At 41.4% G+C, this 19,991-nt stretch overlaps 1 protein-coding gene across 1 annotated transcript; it reads left to right on the top strand.

Moving 5' to 3' along the window:
• Positions 1 to 3,090: 3,090 nt before the first annotated feature.
• LOC135565725 (solute carrier family 22 member 13-like) lies at positions 3,091 to 14,573 on the top strand. The gene is made up of 6 exons (XM_065013635.1): positions 3,091 to 4,436; positions 4,527 to 4,630; positions 4,812 to 4,966; positions 5,109 to 5,277; positions 6,713 to 6,816; positions 14,227 to 14,573. Exons 1-6 carry the CDS (start codon positions 4,062 to 4,064, stop codon positions 14,571 to 14,573), a joined length of 1,254 nt encoding a protein of 417 aa, XP_064869707.1. The 5' UTR covers positions 3,091 to 4,061.
• Positions 14,574 to 19,991: the final 5,418 nt, after the last annotated feature.

The following is a 19,991-nucleotide window of genomic DNA, read 5'->3' as shown; positions in this document are numbered from 1 at the left end:
GACCAGTTTAATCGACATATAATATGTAAATTGAAGTTTTGGTGCGCAAGAGTGCTGGACCAGAAGTCATTTTTGATGCATTTCAGCTGAAGCAGTTAGCATATGCTAATACAGGGACACGCAACGTGAAACCAAACGATTTCTTGGGTAAGTATGACTCCTTCTACTTCTTCTGATGGAAGAACATCAAAGGTAAGGGAATATTTATGTGGTTATTTTGGGTTTCTGTTGACTCCAAACGTACTGCTAATATCTGAGCGCCGACTCCTAGTATAGCCAAGTGAACGATGTCTGTAACGTTAAAAATAAATGTAATACAGCGGTTGCATTAAGAAGAAGTGTATCTTTGTAAATATATGTAGAACATGTATATTTAGTCATGTTTATTGCTTGTTATCTGACGTTATCTGTCGGAGCTATCATCATGTCTCCTGACATTTGAGTAGCATGTTTTTTTTTTAAATGTCGTCAACCGAGATTTATGGATATTATATAACATATTATTGAAAAAAAATTAAATGTACTGTGTAACATGTAATATTACTGTCATCTGATGAAGATTTTCAAAAGGTTAGTGAATTATTTATTTTTTAATCCTACTTTTAAATTTTATTTTTTCTGGGACAAAATGGCCGCCGCTTGCCTTTTGTTTCGGTGGTGATCTAATATAAATATGTGCTATGTTTTTGCCGTAAAACATTTTAGAAATCTGACTTGCTGGGTAGATAAACAACTTGTTTATCTTTCATTTGAGCTATTTTACTTGTTAATGTGTGGAGGTTAAATATTTTTAGGAATATTTTTTCGCATTGTGCGTTATGCTAATGAGCTTGAGCCGTAGTCACGATACCGGATCCGGGATGGGTCGGACTATGAGCTTAAAACTCAAACGTTCATTAAAATACACATGCAGGGTATTGAATTAAAGCTACACTCGTTGTGAATCCAGGCAACAAGTCAGATTTTTTAAATGCTTTTCGGCGAAAGCATGAGAAGCTATTATCTGATAGCATGTAACACCCCAAAAGACCCGCAGGGGACGTAAACAAAATAATTAGCATATTCGGCGCTACACAAAGCGCACAATAAAATATAAAACATTCATTACCTTTGACCATCTTCTTTGTTGGCACTCCTAGATGTCCCATAATCACTATTGGGTCTTTTTTTCGATTAAATCGGTCCATATATAGCCTAGATATCGTTCTATGTAGACTGTGTGATAAACGAAAAAAAATAGCGTTTCATAACGTAACGTCATTTTTTTAAATTCAAAAGTCGACGATAAACTTTCACAAAACACTTCGAAATACTTTTGTAATGCAACTTTAGGTATTAGTACACGTTAATAAGCGATAAAATTCATCAGGAGGCGATATAAATTCTATACATGTCCGTTTCGAAAAAATGTCTTGGAGAGAGCTCGACCAAAACATCCGGTCGGAGACCGGAGGGAATCGGTTCCCTTCTGTCGGTTTGACCAAGAATCAAAGCCGAATCAAATGACAAGACTCTAGACATCGTGTGGAAGCTGTAGGCACTGCAACCTCGGATATTACCAAGGATATTTATTTCCATTTTCAGTGATCAGGTTTTCCTGCGCTTTTCGATGAAACGCACGTTCTGTTATAGTCACAGCCGTGATTTAACCAGTTTTATAAACGTCTGAGTGTTTTCTATCCACACATACTAATCATATGCATATACTATATTCATGGCATGAGTAGCAGGGCGTTGAAATGTTGCGCGATTTTTAACAGAATGTTCGAAAAAGTAGGGGGTAGGAGTAACAGGTTAATGAGTGCTATTAGCATTTAGCGTAGCGCATTTGCATTTCCAGATGGCTAGATGGGACGCCTGCGTGTCGGGTGGGCTTAACAGGTTAAAAGCAGTGGTTCACGCTTTCAGTTCACGCGAATGCTGCCATCAATCCACGGTTTCTGGTTTGGGAATGTTTTAATCGTTGCTATGGGAACGTCATCTTCAACGCACGTTCTAATGAACTCGCACACCGAATCAGTGTATTCGTCAATGTTGTCGTCTGACGCAATACGGAACATATCCCAGTCCACGTGATGGAAGCAGTCTTGGAGTGTGGAATCAGATTGGTCGGACCAGCGTTGAACAGACCTCAGCGCGGGAGCCTCTTGTTTTAGTTTCTGTCTGTAGGCAGGGATCAACAAAATGGAGTCGTGGTAAGCTTTTCCGAAAGGAGGGTAGGGCAGGGCCTTATATGCGTTGCGGAAGTTGGAATAGCAATGATCCAAGGTTTTTCCTGCCCTGGTTGCGCAATCGATATGCTGATAAAATTTAGGAGTCTTGTTTTCAGATTAGCCTTGTTAAAATCCCCAGCTACAATGGATGCAGCCTCCGGATATATGGATTCCAGTTTGCAAAGAGTCAAATAAAGTTCGTTCAGAGCCATCGATGTGTCTGCTTGGGGGGGAATATATACGGCTGTGATTATAATCGAAGAGAATTCCCTTGGTAGATAATGCGGTCTACATTTGATTGTGAGGAATTCTAAATCAGAAGGACTTGAGTTCCTTTATGTTGTTTTGGCCACACCACGTCCCGTTAACCATAAAGCATACGCCCCCCGCCCCTCTTCTTACCAGAAAGATGTTTGTTTCTGTCGGCGCGATGCGTGGAGAAACCAGCTGGCTGCACCGTCTCTGATAGTGTCTCTCCAGTGAGCCATGTTTCCATGAAGCAAAGAACGTTACAGTCTCTGATGTCCCTCTGGAATGCTACCCTTGCTCGGATTTCATCAACCTTGTTGTCAAGAGACTGGACATTGGCGAGGAGAATGCTAGGGAGTGGTGCACGATGTGCCCGTCTCCGGAGTCTGACCAGAAGACCGCTCGTTTTCCCCTTTTCAAGTCGTTTTTGGGGTCGCCGGCTGGGATCCATTCCGTTGTCCTGGGTGATAGGCAGAACACAGGGTCCGCTTCGCGAAAGTCATATTCTTGGTCGTACTGATGGTGAGTTGACGCTGCTCTTATGTTCAGTAGTTCTTCTCGACTGTATGCAATGAAACCTAAGAAGACCTGGGGTACCAATGTAAGAAATAACACGTTAAAAAAACTAAAAACTGCATAGTTTCCTAGGAATGCGAAGCGAGGCGGCCATCTCTGTCGGCGCCGGTGCCGGTGAGGCGGGTTGCAGGAGAGTATTTAGAAGTTGAGGTTTAGCAAAATGTTTTAAAAGATATGCGAAGAAAAATATGTAAAAAAAAAAAAAAAACGATATATATACAAGGGACACGACACGACGTCTGACTGCTACGCCATCTTGGATCCTTATCCCGGTGGAACCAGATTGATTGGTGTTCACGCAGCTATCAGGTTGGTTTTACCAGGCTATAAATCCCTAGGGGGGAAAAAAATGTTTTACTGGAATTGGTTGGAGTTGAACGTTTTTTGATAAAAGTTAGGTCTTAAAAGTAAAATGCTGATAGCTAATAGGATACGACACCGGTATCTAAGTCACAGATTTGGACTATAAAAAGGATTTTCCTTAGCATATGAAGGATTATCTCACTCTTGTAAATTTGAAGTAAGTTAAATTCACAGAAGGCTGCTGAAGGGAGAACAGCTCATAATAATGGCCATACTGGAGCAAATGGAATGGCATCAAACACTTGCAAACCACATGTTTGATGTATTTGATACCATTCCACTGATTCCACTCCAGTCATTACCACGAGCCTGTCCTCCCAAATTAAGGTCCCACCAACCTCCTGTGGTAAATTGTATAATGTTGATTTGCTTGCGTCGTTTTGAAACTCCCAAGCGGATTTATAGTGAAACTAAATTATTTTGGGGCACGACATTTAGATATGAAAAAAAAAGTTGTATAACTAGGGAACGGACAGTGCAGAATGGTTATATTCCTTCTAACTGTTCTTCTTAAAAATCCTGTTTCTACACGTGCTGAATCATGCTTGCTGACTGTGGGACAGTAGAGTTAAACATTAATTTACCTTGCATAAAGGCTTCTCTGACAAAGCACCTTCTTTCTGAAGCTCCTCAAACAGATAATTGCTTTGCTTCTTGAACATGGTTGATTTTGGCGAGATCCTGAGGTCCATTGGAGACTTTGGATTATTCCAGAAGCTCATACTATTGGGACTATGCTTCCCGAATCTTGTCCTGCCTTTCCACCTGGCCAGTTTGATTTTCATCCAGTCAGACCCTGAGCGCCACTGTAACACTGACTGGATACTTAGAGCTGGTTCCAATCTGAGCAGTGAGGAACAGCTGAATCTGACCGTGCCCCGGCAGGAGGATGGAACCTTCAGTAGGTGCCTGATGTTTACCCCTGTAGACTGGGACATTGACATCATCAGGGAGCATGGACTCAATCAGACCACTGACTGCCAGAATGGATGGGAGTACAACAATATAGTGTATGAAGCCACCATAGTCACTGATGTAAGTAGGAATAGATGAGTGTTTTTTACTAAACATATATTGTCATGTCATTAATGAGCTTGTATGTTATCTGATTTTATTTTGTTGCAGTTTGATCTTGTCTGTGGCAAAGCTAACGTTGTCGGACTTGCACAAACTGTGTTCATGGCTGGCATTCTTCTTGGTTCACTCTTGTTTGGACCTTTTGCTGAATCGTAAGCACACTTGAAGTTGTGAATAACATGTCCTATACTTCTTGGTTTCTTTCTTTCTCTTTGTAAAAAAAACCCACCACAAAACATAAACAAGTAAATCAAGAGGAACATTCATCAAACCTTCAAAAGGAGGTTTCTAACCATTTTAACCAACACAGTTTTCTCACCTTTTCTCTTCCAGATTTGGTCGCCAACGAGCAACTCAGATACCCATGGTTATTATGCTCATTTTTACTGTAACGACAGGCTTGTCTCCAAACTTTTATTTGTATATGGCATCCCAGTTTTTAGTAGGGATCGCATATGGTGGATTTCGAATCAACTGCATTGTATTAGGTAAAGTGATGTCCATTTCAAATAGACTATGCTCTATAATAAAATATAAAACAGAACATGAGATAACAGAACTCAGTCAATGATTTGTCAGTCAGCCGGTCATATTAAGTTGTTTACATTACTACATGTTCCTTCCACGCAGCAACTGAATGGGTCGGAGTGACAAAACGTTCTTATGGGTCTTGTTTGAGTCAGACGTTCAGTGGAGTTGGCCAGTGCATCCTTGCTGGCATGATCTTCTTCATCCGAGACTGGAGACTTGCCCAGTTTGTCATGGCTGTACCAATAGCAGTGGTCACAGTGTACATATGGTGTGTCCACGTGTCGTCTTGGACCAATATTAAAACTATTAAAACTGATGGCATTACAAAGCCAAACGGAAGCACCACAAATTGACACAATTCTTACGAGCATTACAGCACCCAACCTGAATATGAATGATTATCAGTATTAATTATAATTGTAAAATTGTCTGCCTGTTCTGTGTTTCCAGGTTTTATTCCTGAATCAGCCAGGTGGTTATTGGATCAGGGGAAAACAGAGGAAGCTAAGAAGTTGATACTCAGGGTAGCAGCCATCAACAAACGCACAGTTCCAGATACAATTCTAGAGAAGGTAAAGTGCATGATTTAGGAATTTGTTTAAAGGCCAGGGAGCTGGCCAGCCATTGTTTGCCAGTGCTGTGAAAAGATAGTGTAAAATCCTGAATTTGAAGAATTTATCTGCATGTGTTAGTTAGCTAGCTAGCCAGACAGTTTTAGAGAAAATAAAACATACATTTTTCAATTTAGCTGCCAATATGCCAACATTCCATTCAGACAATGCAGGTTTAGAAGAAGTGACCGCTAAATGCTAACTCCCGTTCGCATGAGCTGGTTAGCATAGCTAGCATTCAGAAATCAGTGGTGGTAGTCCAAGTTGTTTTAAACTGTAATGCAGTTGTTTGGTAATGATGACATGAACGTGTTGGGGTTGACATGCGTACAAGAATTATACTCAGATATTTATCTCAACATAGTGTGAAATGTACATATAAACAATAGCCTAAATGTAGGCACATTTTGCTGGTGGTCAATGAGGCAACTCGGGATGACAATTCCATTGTTTTGCTCGAGTTTGATTGACCTCTTAACCTTATCTGTGACTGCTGTTTTCAACCCATTCTGGAACTTTGAAGGTTTATGACATAGGCCCTCTAGTAATTTAATAGGAATTATCAGTGTAATTAAGGATACAGGAAAGAAGAATAGTCTACTAACCATTACAACCAGCTTCGGTTTAAAAACGTGGCTAAAATGTCATTGAATAAGCTTTATAAAGAAATAGAGACTATACAGTGTCATATTTGAATCTTTAAATGTAATAATAATTAAATTAATTAATAATAATTAATAATAAATAATAATAATTTAATTTAATCTTGTAATTCAATAGGATCTCTATGGTAAAATGTGACACTTGAATCTTTGGAAGCAGAGATTCAAGTGTCTATAATTATTCATTTCTGTAAAAGATAACTCTATTCCAGATAGCTGAGAAGAAAGTTGTTCAGAAGGGAGGCATACTCATTCTCATCAGATCTCCTGTACTTAGGAAATACTTCTTAACTATTACTCTTGCATGGTAAGTTCTTTAATAACTGTCAATAACTTAATATCTCATATTGGTCAACTTTCAGCCCATAATAAATCTCATCATGACAAACAAATGTGATGTCTGTTTTTGTGTGTCTCTCTGAAATCCCAGGTTCTCGTTAAACCTCTCCTACTACTCTCTGTCCTTTAACGTTGGAAACTTTGGCCTGGACATCTTCTTGACACAGCTCATGTTCGGACTCACAGAGATACCAGGTCATATACTCTGCATCTTTATACTGGAATATTTGGGGAGGAAGATATCCTTAATGTCTACCCTTCTGACTGGCGGATTCACATGCTTCCTAATCCTGGCTGTTCCACAAGGTAAAGTTTCAACTGGAATAGATTTATATGTTTTTGTAATTTAGTAGATTCTCTTATCCCGAGCGAGTTGCAATTCCCTCATCATAGTATTTATCAGAAAAGTCAGTGCTTGAGGGAAAAGAGAAGTATTTTTCTTTGTATTTTTAACTTCTTGTTGACAGGGGGGCAGTATTGAATAGCTTGGAAGAATAAGGTGCCCAGAGTAAACTACCTGCTACTCTGTTCCAGATGTTAATATATGCATATTATTAGTAGTATTGGATAGAAAACACTCTGAAGTTTATAAAACTGTTTGAATGATGTCTGTGAGTATAACATAACTCATATGGCAGGCGAAAACCTTTTGATAAATCCAACCAGGAATTGGGAAATCTGAGGTTTGTAGTTTTTCAATTCTTTGCTATTCCAATTTACAGTGTAAATGGGGTCATATTGCACTTCCTACGGCTGCCACTAGATGTCAAAAGTCTTTAGAACTTTGTTTGAGGCTTCTACTGTGAGGTTGGGGTGAATGAGAGGGGATTGAGCCAGGTGTCTGGCAGAGTGCCACAGGCAGGTGAAGCGCGGTCACGAGAGAGTTAGCTCTCGTTCCATTGCTTTTCTACAGACATAGGAATTCTCCAGATGGAACATTATTGAAAATGTATGATAACAACATCCTAAAGATTGATTCTATACTTAGTTTGAACTTTTTGAACTTTTCGTCCGACGTTTGGCTGGACCTGAACGCGCGTTTAGATTTGTTTCCAAATGTTTACCAATTGGACATAAGTTATGAACTTTATCGAACAAATCAAATATTTATTGTGGAACTGGGATTCCTGGGAGTGCATTCTGATGAAGATCATCAAAGGGAAGTTCATGTTTATAGTGTTCTTTCTAACTAATGATGACTCCAAGATGGCGGAGTTGACTTTGGCTGTTTTTGGGTACTGAGCGCCGTTCTCAGATTATGCTTTTTCCGTAAAGTTTTTTTGAAATCTGACACAGCGGTTGCATAGAGGATAAGTCTATATTTAATTATGTGAATAACACTTAAATATTTTATCAATGTTTATTACGAGTATTTCTGGGAAAATCACCGGATGTTTTGGAATCCAAACATTACTGCAAATCAAATCAAATCGAAACAAATTTTATTTGTCACATACACATCGTTAGCAGATGTTAATGCGAGTGTAGCGAAATGTTTTGTGCTTCTAGTTCCGACAATGCAGTAATACCCCAACAAGTAATCTAACTAACAATTCCAAAACTACTGTCTTATACACAGTGTAAGGGGATAAAGAATATGTACATAAAGATATATGAATGAGTGATGGTACAGAGCAGCATAGGCAAGATACAGCAGATGGTATCGAGTACAGTATATACATATGATGAGTATGTAAACAAAGTGGCATAGTTAAAGTGGCTAGTGATACACGTATTACACAAGGATGCAGTAGATGATATAGAGTACAGTATATATGTATGCACATGAGATGAATAATGTAGGGTATGTAACATTATATAAGGTAGCATTGTTTAAAGTGGCTAGTGATATATTTTACATCATTTCCCATCAATTCCCATTATTAAAGTGGCTGGAGTTGAGTCAGTGTCAGTGTGTTGGCAGCAGCCACTCAATGTTAGTGGTGGCTGTTTAACAGTCTGATGGCCTTGAGATAGAAGCTGTTTTTCAGTCTCTCGGTCCCAGCTTTGATGCACCTGTACTGACCTCGCCTTCTGGATGATAGCGGGGTGAACAGGCAGTGGCTCGGGTGGTTGTTGTCCTTGATGATCTTTATGGCCTTCCTGTAACATCGGGTGGTGTAGGTGTCCTGGAGGGCAGGTAGTTTGCCCCCGGTGATGCGTTGTGCAGACCTCACTACCCTCTGGAGAGCCTTACGGTTGTGGGCGGAGCAATTGCCGTACCAGGCGGGGATACAGCCCGCCAGGATGCTCTCGATTGTGCATCTGTAGAAGTTTGTGAGTGCTTTTGGTGACAAGCCGAATTTCTTCAGCCTCCTGAGGTTGAAGAGGCGCTGCTGCGCCTTCTTCACGATGCTGTCTGTGTGAGTGGACCAAATCAGTTTGTCTGTGATGTGTACGCCGAGGAACTTAAAACTTGCTACCCTCTCCACTACTGTTCCTCGATGTGGATAGGGGTGTTCCCTCTGCTGTTTCCTGAAGTCCACAATCATCTCCTTAGTTTTGTTGACCTTGAGTGTGAGGTTATTTTCCTGACACCACACTCCGAGGGCCCTCACCTCCTCCCTGTAGGCCGTCTCGTCGTTGTTGGTAATCAAGCCTACCACTGTTGTGTCGTCCGCAAACTTGATGATTGAGTTGGAGGCGTGCATGGCCACGCAGTCGTGGGTGAACAGGGAGTACAGGAGAGGGCTCAGAACGCACCCTTGTGGGGCCCCAGTGTTGAGGATCAGCGGGGTGGAGATGTTGTTGCCTACCCTCACCACCTGGGGCGGCCCGTCAGGAAGTCCAGTACCCAGGAAGTCCAGTACCCAGTTGCACAGGGTGAGCTTGGAGGGCACTATGGTGTTAAATGCCGAGCTGTAGTCGATGAACAGCATTCTCACATAGGTATTCCTCTTGTCCAGATGGGTTAGGGCAGTGTGCAGTGTGGTTGAGATTGCATCGTCTGTGGACCTATTTGGGCGGTAAGCAAATTGGAGTGGGTCTAGGGTGTCAGGTAGGGTGGAGGTGATATGGTCCTTGACTAGTCTCTCATAGCACTTCATGATGACGGAAGTGAGTGCTATGGGGCGGTAGTCGTTTAGCTCAGTTACCTTAGCTTTCTTGGGAACAGGAACAATGGTGGCCCTCTTGAAGCATGTGGGAACAGCAGACTGGTATAGGGATTGGTTGAATATGTCCGTAAACACACCGGCCAGATTTTTTGCACATTATCGAACAAAACATACATGTATTGTGTAACATGATGTCCTATGAGTATCATCTGATAAAGATCATCAAAGGTTAGTGATTAATTTCATCTATATTTCTGCTTTTTGTGACTGGTATCTTTGGCTGGAAAAACAGCTGTGTGTTTTTTTACTTGGCTATGAGCTAACATAATCATATGTTATGCTTTCGCTGTAAATCATTTTGGAAATCGGGACACCATGGGTAAATTTACTTCTTGGATATAGGGGGTGCTATTTTAATTTTTGGATGAAAAACGTTCCCGTTTTAAACAAGATATTTTGTCACGAAAAGATGCTCGACTATGCATATAATTGACAGCTTTGGAAAGAAAACACTCTGACGTTTCCAAAACTGCAAAGATATTGTCTGTGAGTGCCACAGAACTGATGTTACAGGCGAAACCCAGATAAAAATCCAATCAGGAAGTGCCGCATTTTTTGAAACCGCCTCATGCCAATGACTCCTTATATGGCTGTGAATGGGCCACGAATGAGCTTAGGCTTTCTGTCGCTTCCCCAACGTGTCGACAGCATTGTGACGTATTTGTAGGCATATCATTGGAAGATTGACCATAAGAGATTTCATCTACCAGGGGTGTCCTCCGTTGCAATTATTGCGTAATCTCCAGCTGCATTATTTTTCCGTTTGCTTCTGATGAGAAACCAACTGTCACGACTGATATATTATCGAATAGATATGTGAAAAACACCTTGAGGATTGATTCTAAATAACGTTTGCCATGTTTCTGTCGATATTATGGAGCTAATTTGGAGAAAAGTTCGGCGTTGTAGTGACTGAATTTTCCGGTCTTTTTCTTAGCCAAACGTGATGAACAAAATGGAGCTATTTCGCCAACACAAATAATATTTTTGGAAAAAAATGAACATTTGCTATTTAACTGAGAGTCTCGTCATTGAAATCATCCGAAGTTCTTCAAAGGTAAATGATTTTATTTGAATGCTTTTCTTGTTTTTGTGAAAATGTTGCCTGCTGAATGCTAGGCTTAATGCTATGCTAGGCTATCAATACTCTTACACAAATGCTTGTGTAGCTTTGGTTGAAAAGCATATTTTGAAAATCTGAGATGACATTGTTGTTAACAAAAGGCTAAGCTTGTGTTTGAATATATTTATTTCATTTCATTTGCGATTTTCATGAATAGGAAACGTTGCGTTATGGTAATGCACTTGAGGCTATGATTACGCTCCCGGATATGGGATTGATCGTCGCCCGAGGTTAACGAGATGTTTATCTTTCATTTGCTGTATTGGACTTGTTAATGTGTGAAAGTTACATATTTAAAAAAAAAAAAATTGAATTTCGCGCGCTGCCTTTTCAGCGGAATGTTGTCGTTGGGTTCCGCTAGCGGAACACCTTACCCATCAGGTTAACTCATTAGGAAATTGGGGCACCACGGGAAAAGTTTAACGAGTTATCTCTCGACTTAAACTCTTAAGATATACAGATATCTCTGACATCAATAACAGTCACTTATTAATCATTATTACCTCATCAGTCTCATTCTGAACAGTCAATTATTAATTATTATTACCTCGTCAGTCTCATTCTGAACAGTCAATTATTAATCATTATTACCTCATCAGTCTCATTCTGAACGTCGCAAGAACCCTAGCCCTTATTGATGAAACATCAATACACAAATTGGCTTAATTATTTATTTAACTAAATAATAACACAGAATACAAACACATGAGATAAAAGTCCCTAGTGGACTGACACGATATGACGGCTTGTTACACAATGGAAAGGGGGTGGGGAAAGAAAGAGAGGGAGGGAGGGAGAGACAAGGAGAGTCAACTTATCATACATACATTTGGAACCTACGCTCACAGTAACCATAATACTTAGCACCCTAACCACCGCTCATTCGGATTAGAAATGTAATATATATTTACACGTAGCTGTCTTTCTCTGTCATCTCTATTGAAACCAAACTATCCATCTATGGGTAGTGGCTCGATGTAAGGCTCTGGTTGTACACCAGAGATCACAATGTCCTTCTTAGTTGAAGAGTTTCTCTGGTCTTGGAGTGTTTGTTCGGTAAATTCTTCAGAAGTAACAACGGTTGTGTCAAGAGAGATTCTTCCTTCCCACCTCGTGTCTTTAGGACACTTTTCACATGCACAGCTGCAGACTGTGAATGTTTCTGGTCTCCTAGATGAGGTTATCTTCTTCTGTAGAGATTGAGAGTGAGTTTCACCATTTAAAACGTCTGGACTACCGTCCCATGTTTCTGGTCTGTAGAGTTTAAATCATTTTGTAACATTCAGCTCACGCTGTACGTCAGGCTGGTCTGTAGAGTTCAAAACCATTTTCAGCCATGTAGCTACCACTCCATGCTGTATGGTCTCAGTACAACGTTTCTAACCATTTCAAGGTGTGGACCACGGCCTCACATATTTTAGGTCTATATGTTATTTCTTACAGAGTCCTTTTAAGCACTCTGACCAAAGGGGGCATTTGATCATGCTGACACGAACTCTGAGCTCACTTGGGCGTGGCTACTGACTGGGCACAAGTTTATATGAAAAACAATGATCTAATTTAGAAGGCTAAAATCACATTGCTATCTTCACAAAAGTATTCTCATATTTAATCATGTATTCTATACCACATTTAGATGTAAACTTGATACAAAGGACGCATACACTTTCCGAGTTACAGTTAATTTGTCATACCATACTTAATGACATCACAAAATAATAATCCATATGACAGGATTATTCTTTAGATCCCCATAGACCATTCTTAATATTCTTACCTCATGAATATTGTTCCAAAGTTCATTCATAGGAATTTATATTCCAATACTGCAGGGCAAGAAAGACAAAGTTTCTGTTAACTATTTATGACCTGCTGTTAAGTCATTAAACCGGAGTCTGGCTATCTGTCAGCTATGTGCCAAGTTGATCTGCCACTTTTAATCCTCATCAAGGAGAGACTCATGACACTACATTGTAGAATAATAGTGAAGATATCAAAACTGTGAAATAACACATATGGAATCAAGTAGTAACCAAAACAATTGTTAAACAAATCAAAATACATTTTAGATTTTAGATTCTACACAGTAGCCACCTTTTACCTTGATGACAGATTTGCACACTCCATGTGACACTACAGCTGACTACCTCATGAAGCTAGTTGAGAGAATGCCAAGAGTGTGCAAAGCTGTCATCAAAGCAAAGGGTGGCAACGTTAAAGATTCTCAAATATAAAATATATTTTCATTAGTATAACACTTTTTACTACATGATTCCATATGTGTTATTTAATAGTTTTTATGTCTTCACTATTACAATATTCTACTAAGTAGAAAATAGTAAAAATAAAGAAAAATTCTGGAATGAGTAGGTGTGTCCAAACTTTTGACTGGTACTGTAGAAATAAAATCTAACGAGGCAGTGGACTGATCATACAGAGACGACAAAACATGTTGATGTTTAGTATGTTAACTCTATTTTAGACAACGCCATTGCTATTACTGCTCTTGCTGCTGCGGGGAGGTTTTTCATGAACAATGCTGGATCCATTTGCAACGTCTATCTTCAGGAGCTGTTTCCCACCTCTGTTAGGTAAGATATATATATTTCTATATACATGTATACAGACCCATTCACTTTTTTTGTGAGGGGTCAGCCTTACTCTAAACTTGATTTTTTTTTACTCAATCATCAATCTATACACAATACTCAATAATGACTAAGCATTTTTTTTATATATATATATATATACCGTACTTGCATAAGTATTCAGACCCTTTGCTTTGAGACTCAAAATTCAACTTAGGTGCATCCTGTCTCCATTGATGCCTTGAGATGTTTCTACATCTGGATTGGAGTCCACCTGGGGTAAATTCAATTGATTGGACATGATTTGGAAAGGCACAAACCTGTCTATATGAACACAGTGGATTCCATCATTCTTAAATGGAAGAAGATTGGAACCACCAACACTCTTCCTAGAGCTGGCATCCTGGCCAAACTGAGCAATAGGAGGAGAAGGGCCTTGGTCAGGGAGGTGACCAATAACCCGTTGGTCACTCTGACAGAGCTCCAGAGTACCTCTGTGGAGATGGGAGAACCTTCCAGAAGGATAACCATCTCTGCAGCAGTCTACCAATCAGGTGTTGATGGTATTGTGGCCAGATGGAAGACACTCCTCAGTAAAAGGCACATGACAGCCCACTTGGAGTTTGCCAAAAGAAACATAAAGGAGTCTCAGACCATGGGAAACAAGATTCAATGATCTGTTGAAACCAAGATTGACCTCTTTGGCCTGAATGCCAAACATGATATCTGGAGGAAACCAGGCACCGCTTCATCATCTGGCTGTGGGGATGTTTTTCAGCTGCAGGTACTGGGAGACTAGTAAGGATCGAGGGAAAGATGAACAGAGCAAAGTACAGAGAGATCCTTGATGAAAACCTGCTCCAGAGTGCTCAGGACCTCATACTGGGGCAACGGTTCACTTTCCACCAGGACAATGACCCTAAGCACACAGCCAAGACAACGCAGGAGTGGCTTCGTTACAAGTCTCTGAATGTCCTTGAGTGGCCCAGCCAGAGCCCGGACTTGAACCCTATCAAATATCTCTGGAGAGACCTGAAACTAGGTGTGCAGCAACTTTCCCCGTCCTACATGACAGAGCTTGAGAGGATTTGCGGAGAAGAATGGGAGACTCTCCCCAAATACTAGCTTTTACTATAATAGCCAAGAAGACTCAAGGCTGTAATCTCTGCCAAAGTACTGAGTAAAGGGTCTGAATACTTATGTAAATGTGATATTTTCTATTTATTTAGTTTTTGTAAAATCTTGTTTTCCCTTTTTCATTATGGGATATTGTGTGTAGATTGATGAGGGGAAAAACTGTTTAATAAATTCTAGAAGAAAGCTGTAACGTAACAACATGTGGAAAAAGTGAAGGTGTCTGAATACTTTCCGAATGCATACACATGTATATGTGTGTGTGTATTTTTGTGTATAAATATATTTATCTTATATATACATGTACATATAAGGCCCATGAATATATCTTATTTTACATGGTTTAATAACCCTTAATGTTTCACATCCTTTGTTCCTTCATTCATTCAGACAAACGGCCACAGGCTTGGCCTCAATAGCGATCAGAATTGCTGGAATACTGTCACCAATGCTCAACATATTGGCCACATACCATTGGTCTATCCCCACGATCGTGTTCAGCAGCCTGTCATTGGTTGGTGGGGCTCTGGTCTTTCTGCTTCCTGAGACCAGGAGGACAGAACTACCTGACTCTACAGATGAGGCCGAGGGGAAGAGGTAGGTGGTACCAGAGGATATGTGAGGAAAGGTGCACATACATAAGACTTGGCTGATCGTTTTTTGCATTTGTAGGAATGTTGTGGAACTATAAGAGGGCATTCGTTCATATATGAGGCAGATGGAGAATCTAAATAAGTTACAAAGAAGTTGTTTAAGGATGTATAACTTTTTGTTGTCTTTTGAAGCTTGGTGTCATTGATATCTCCTTTTTCCTGTAGAAATGTGACTATCGCCATGAAGAAAGACAAAGGCTGCAAAGTGGATGATTACGACTCTGAAAAATCTACCAAACTATAAAGTCATGTTTATGTAAGTCTTTTTCTGGGTAAATGTATTTTCAAGGCTTAGTTAGTAAGACAGTTGGCTGGTGCGTGGTTGTTGTAACATCAAGGTTTTGAATTTGATTCCTGGATGGGTCACATAACTTGCGGTTTTTAACTTTGGCTTATAGAATTTTAAAAAATGACTTTACTCTTTTTGTAACTCTTTTCACTAGCTAAATGGATCAGATGATATATACACCGTTACTTAAATTTGTATAAATAAAAACGGATTATCACCGATGTTACCCAATGAATCTGTAAATATTGTTGTGAAACCACCGAGCCAGCCTTCTGCTAACTCTACAGTCGCAGTGTCCAGGGGTCTGACAGGTCTGGCTAAATAATCTGTATCCTGATTGACTTCTTGGTCAGTCAGCCCAAGTAGTTTAGTTATGTTCACAATGGTTGGTGACCAAAATAAACATATTAAAAAATAAACCATTTCGAGGGGGGGACAAAAGGAAGGGAAAACGAAGTCACTGATTGCCCAGAGCTGATCAACTTATCAAGTGTTGATATTTCAATCAGCTGTGTAATGCCAAGGTAAAAAAAATGAAAATGTCAACCCCTTTTGGTCCCCAGGACCAGGATTGAGAAACACTACACTAATCTATCCATTTATTATTGAACAAAATTGTTTCAGATAATTTTTTATTTGCTACATGAAATTGCCGTACTGTCTACTTGTCGGGTTGCCAAGATTGTTTCCAATAAATAACTTTGCCATCTCAATTTGTTACAATGAGCGAAGGTGGGAACCCAAGAGCGGACTCAGAAGAGGAATGCACAAAAAGGTTTATTGATCACAGAGAAAATGGGAGTGCAGAACCGGGGAAGCGCAGATGAGTTGCAAAAACCAGGAGTGTAGAGTGAGATTGGAGTTGGCTGAGTAGAACAGGGCCTGAGGGGAATCCAAGGTAATGGTGGTGATATCCAGTGGAAGGTGGTTGGTGGTGAGATGTGGAACAGGAGACAGGAACCAAAGACAGAGCGGTAACTGCAAGCAGAGGACAAAAATGATGTAAGCAAAGCAGAGCAACAGGATCTTGAGAATAGACAAAAGGCTAGAGTGATAACTGACTGAGCAGAGATTACGATCTGGCAGAGTGGAGGTGGCAGGGATGAGTAAATGTAGAGGTCTTGATTTATGGGACGATTTGCAGCTGGTAAGGGACCTGCTCTGACTCCAACACACCTGTCTCCAACCACACAATCAGAGAGGGTGTATACAGGGGGAGAACTGAAGGTTAGGAAGACATCGGATGAACACCAGAGGGCGTAGTGGGCGCAGATGTGACACAATTCTTACATTCAGCAGCTACCCAGATCATTAACTTAAATTTAGAACTAAACATGATTACATTCAGAGGTCCAAGTCATTCTTGCTGTTCCACAATAATGTGTTTTTTCTGACTGAATAAATCCCAAAGGGCATTCCTACTGTACAATAAGCCAATCACATGGATGTGACTTTATGTCCCTTGATCTACACTTCTAAGAAGGCACCTGCCAAGAGATAAGTGAGGTTTATAGTATCTGTAAAGAATCATCAGTCAACGGTCGACTGGTAACAACATGTCATTACTCAGCTGTACTGTAGAAAACCCCATCACAGTTAACCTCTCTGGCCCCGGGACACTCTCACAAAACACTCTGTGACTTCTAACCCCATGTAGAAGGTGCTCTTCCCCCACTGGAGTCTAGCACACAGAGGGGTTGGAAACTATCTTTCCTTACATCAGGCACTAGCCAAACCCAGTGGTTTCTTGTTGCCAGGGGCCCTTTTACCACACGTGGAGTCAGCCAATCACAGGCAGGTCATCTAGGGTCTCTGAACCTCCTCCCAGTCTTCAGCAAGCAATGGCAGAGTGAGGAGTTCTCTCAGAAACCTCTGCCCTGCACACCAACAACTGGGCCACAACCAGCCCTGGACACGCACAACAGATGCAAGTTCTGGTGTTACTGACTTATGAAAGTGGACTCTGGACAGACACCTTTTGTCTAGTTGTACCATACGCTTGTTCAGGGATTCACATTTAAATTCTCAAAGACACTTGTCCATCTGGCAGATCAGACACAGTTTCTTACTTGCCCAAAGATGGTCTCTTGCCCAGAAAATTCATTTGGCTGTTTGCATTCTCAAATGACAAAAGTGTAATAGTTGTTCACTCCAACATAGTTCCCTTATTTATTTTTTATTTTTTTTTATTTCACCTTTATTTAACCAGGTAGGCTGGTTGAGAACAAGTTCTCATTTGCAACTGCGACCTGGCCAAGATAAAGCATAGCAGTGTGAACAGACAACACAGGGTTACACATGGAGTAAACAATTAACAAGTCAATAACACAGTAGAAAAAAAGGGAGTCTATATACATTGTGTGCAAAAGGCATGAGGAGGTAGGCGAATAATTACAATTTTGCAGATTAACACTGGCGTGATAAATGATCAGATGGTCATGTACAGGTAGACATATTGGTGTGCAAAAGTACATAAATAAAAACAGTATGGGGATGAGGTAGGTAAAAAAAAGGGGTTGGGCTATTTACCGATAGACTATGTACAGCTGCAGCGATTGGTTAGCTGCTCAGATAGCAGATGTTTGAAGTTGGTGAGGGAGATAAAAGTCTCCAACTTCAGCGATTTTTGCAATTCGTTCCAGTCACAGGCAGCAGAGAACTGGAACGGAAGGCGGCCAAATGAGGTGTTGGCTTTAGGGATGATCAGTGAGATACACCTGCTGGAGCGCGTGCTACGGGTGGGTGTTGCCATCGTGACCAGTGAACTGAGATAAGGCGGAGCTTTACCTAGCATGGACTTGTAGATGACCTGGAGCCAGTGGGTCTGGCGACGAATATGTAGCGAGGGCCAGCCGACTAGAGCATACAGGTCGCAGTGGTGGGTGGTATAAGGTGCTTTAGTGACAAAACAAATGGCACTGTGATAAACTGCATCCAGTTTGCTGAGTAGAGTGTTGGAAGCAATTTTGTAGATGACATCGCCGAAGTCGAGGATCGGTAGGATAGTCAGTTTTACTAGGGTAAGTTTGGCGGCGTGAGTGAAGGAGGCTTTGTTGCAGTATAGAAAGCTGACTCTAGATTTGATTTTCGATTGGAAATGTTTGATATGAGTCTGGAAGGAGAGTTTACAGTCTAGCCAGACACCTAGGTACTTATAGATGTCCACATATTCAAGGTCGGAACCATCCAGGGTAGTGATGCTAGTCAGGCGTGCGGGTGCAGGCAGCGAACGGTTGAAAAGCATGCATTTGGTTTTACTAGCGTTTAAGAGCAGTTGGAGGCCACGGAAGGAGTGTTGTATGGCATTGAAGCTCGTTTGGAGGTTAGATAGCACAGTGTCCAGGACGGGCCGGAAGTATATAGAATGGTGTCGTCTGCGTAGAGGTGGATCAGGGAATCGCCCGCAGCAAGAGCAACATCATTGATATATACAGAGAAAAGAGTCGGCCCGAGAATTGAACCCTGTGGCACCCCCATAGAGACTGCCAGAGGACCGGACAGCATGCCCTCCGATTTGACTCAAAGTAGTTGATGAACCAGGCAAGGCAGTCATCAGAAAAACCGAGGCTACTGAGTCTGCCGATAAGAATATGGTGATTGACAGAGTCGAAAGCCTTGGCAAGGTCGATGAAGACGGCTGCACAGTACTGTCTTTTATCGATGGCGGTTATGATATCGTTTAGTACCTTGAGCGTGGCTGAGGTGCACCCGTGACCGGCTCGGAAACCAGATTGCACAGCGGAGAAGGTACGGTGGGATTCGAGATGGTCAGTGACCTGCTTGTTGACTTGGCTTTCGAAGACCTTAGATAGGCAGGGCAGGATGGATATAGGTCTGTAACAGTTTGGGTCCAGGGTGTCTCCCCCTTTGAAGAGGGGGATGACTGCGGCAGCTTTCCAATCCTTGGGGATCTCAGACGATATGAAAGAGAGGTTGAACAGGCTGGTAATAGGGGTTGCGACAATGGCGGCGGATAGTTTCAGAAATAGAGGGTCCAGATTGTCAAGCCCAGCTGATTTGTACGGGTCCAGGTTTTGCAGCTCTTTCAGAACATCTGCTATCTGGATTTGGGTAAAGGAGAACCTGGAGAGGCTTGGGCGAGTAGTTGCGGGGGGGAGCTGTTGGCCGAGGTTGGAGTAGCCAGGCGGAAGGCATGGCCAGCCGTTGAGAAATGCTTGTTGAAGTTTTCGATAATCATGGATTTATCGGTGGTGACCGTGTTACCTAGACTCAGTGCAGTGGGCAGCTGGGAGGAGGTGCTCTTGTTCTCCATGGACTTCACAGTGTCCCAGAACTTTTTGGAGTTGGAGCTACAGGATGCAAATTTCTGCCTGAAGAAGCTGGCCTTAGCTTTCCTGACTGACTGCGTGTATTGGTTCCTGACTTCCCTGAACAGTTGCATATCGTGGGGACTATTCGATACTATTGCAGTCCGCCACAGGATGTTTTTGTGCTGGTCGAGGGCAG

Source organism: Oncorhynchus nerka, linkage group LG9b (assembly GCF_034236695.1).
Source record: "Oncorhynchus nerka isolate Pitt River linkage group LG9b, Oner_Uvic_2.0, whole genome shotgun sequence".
Lineage (NCBI taxonomy): Eukaryota > Metazoa > Chordata > Actinopteri > Salmoniformes > Salmonidae > Oncorhynchus > Oncorhynchus nerka.
This window is presented reverse-complemented; position numbering and strand designations above follow the sequence as displayed.

Coding starts and splice junctions, on each gene's coding strand:
- LOC135565725 (XM_065013635.1), top strand. CDS start 4,062: ATGGTTGATTTTGGCGAGATCCTGAGGTCCATTGGAGACTTTGGATTA. Junction 4,631..4,811: donor TTTGGACCTTTTGCTGAATC/GTAAGCACACTT, acceptor TTTCTCTTCCAG/ATTTGGTCGCCAACGAGCAA. Junction 6,817..14,226: donor CGGACTCACAGAGATACCAG/GTCATATACTCT, acceptor GATGTTTTTCAG/CTGCAGGTACTGGGAGACTA.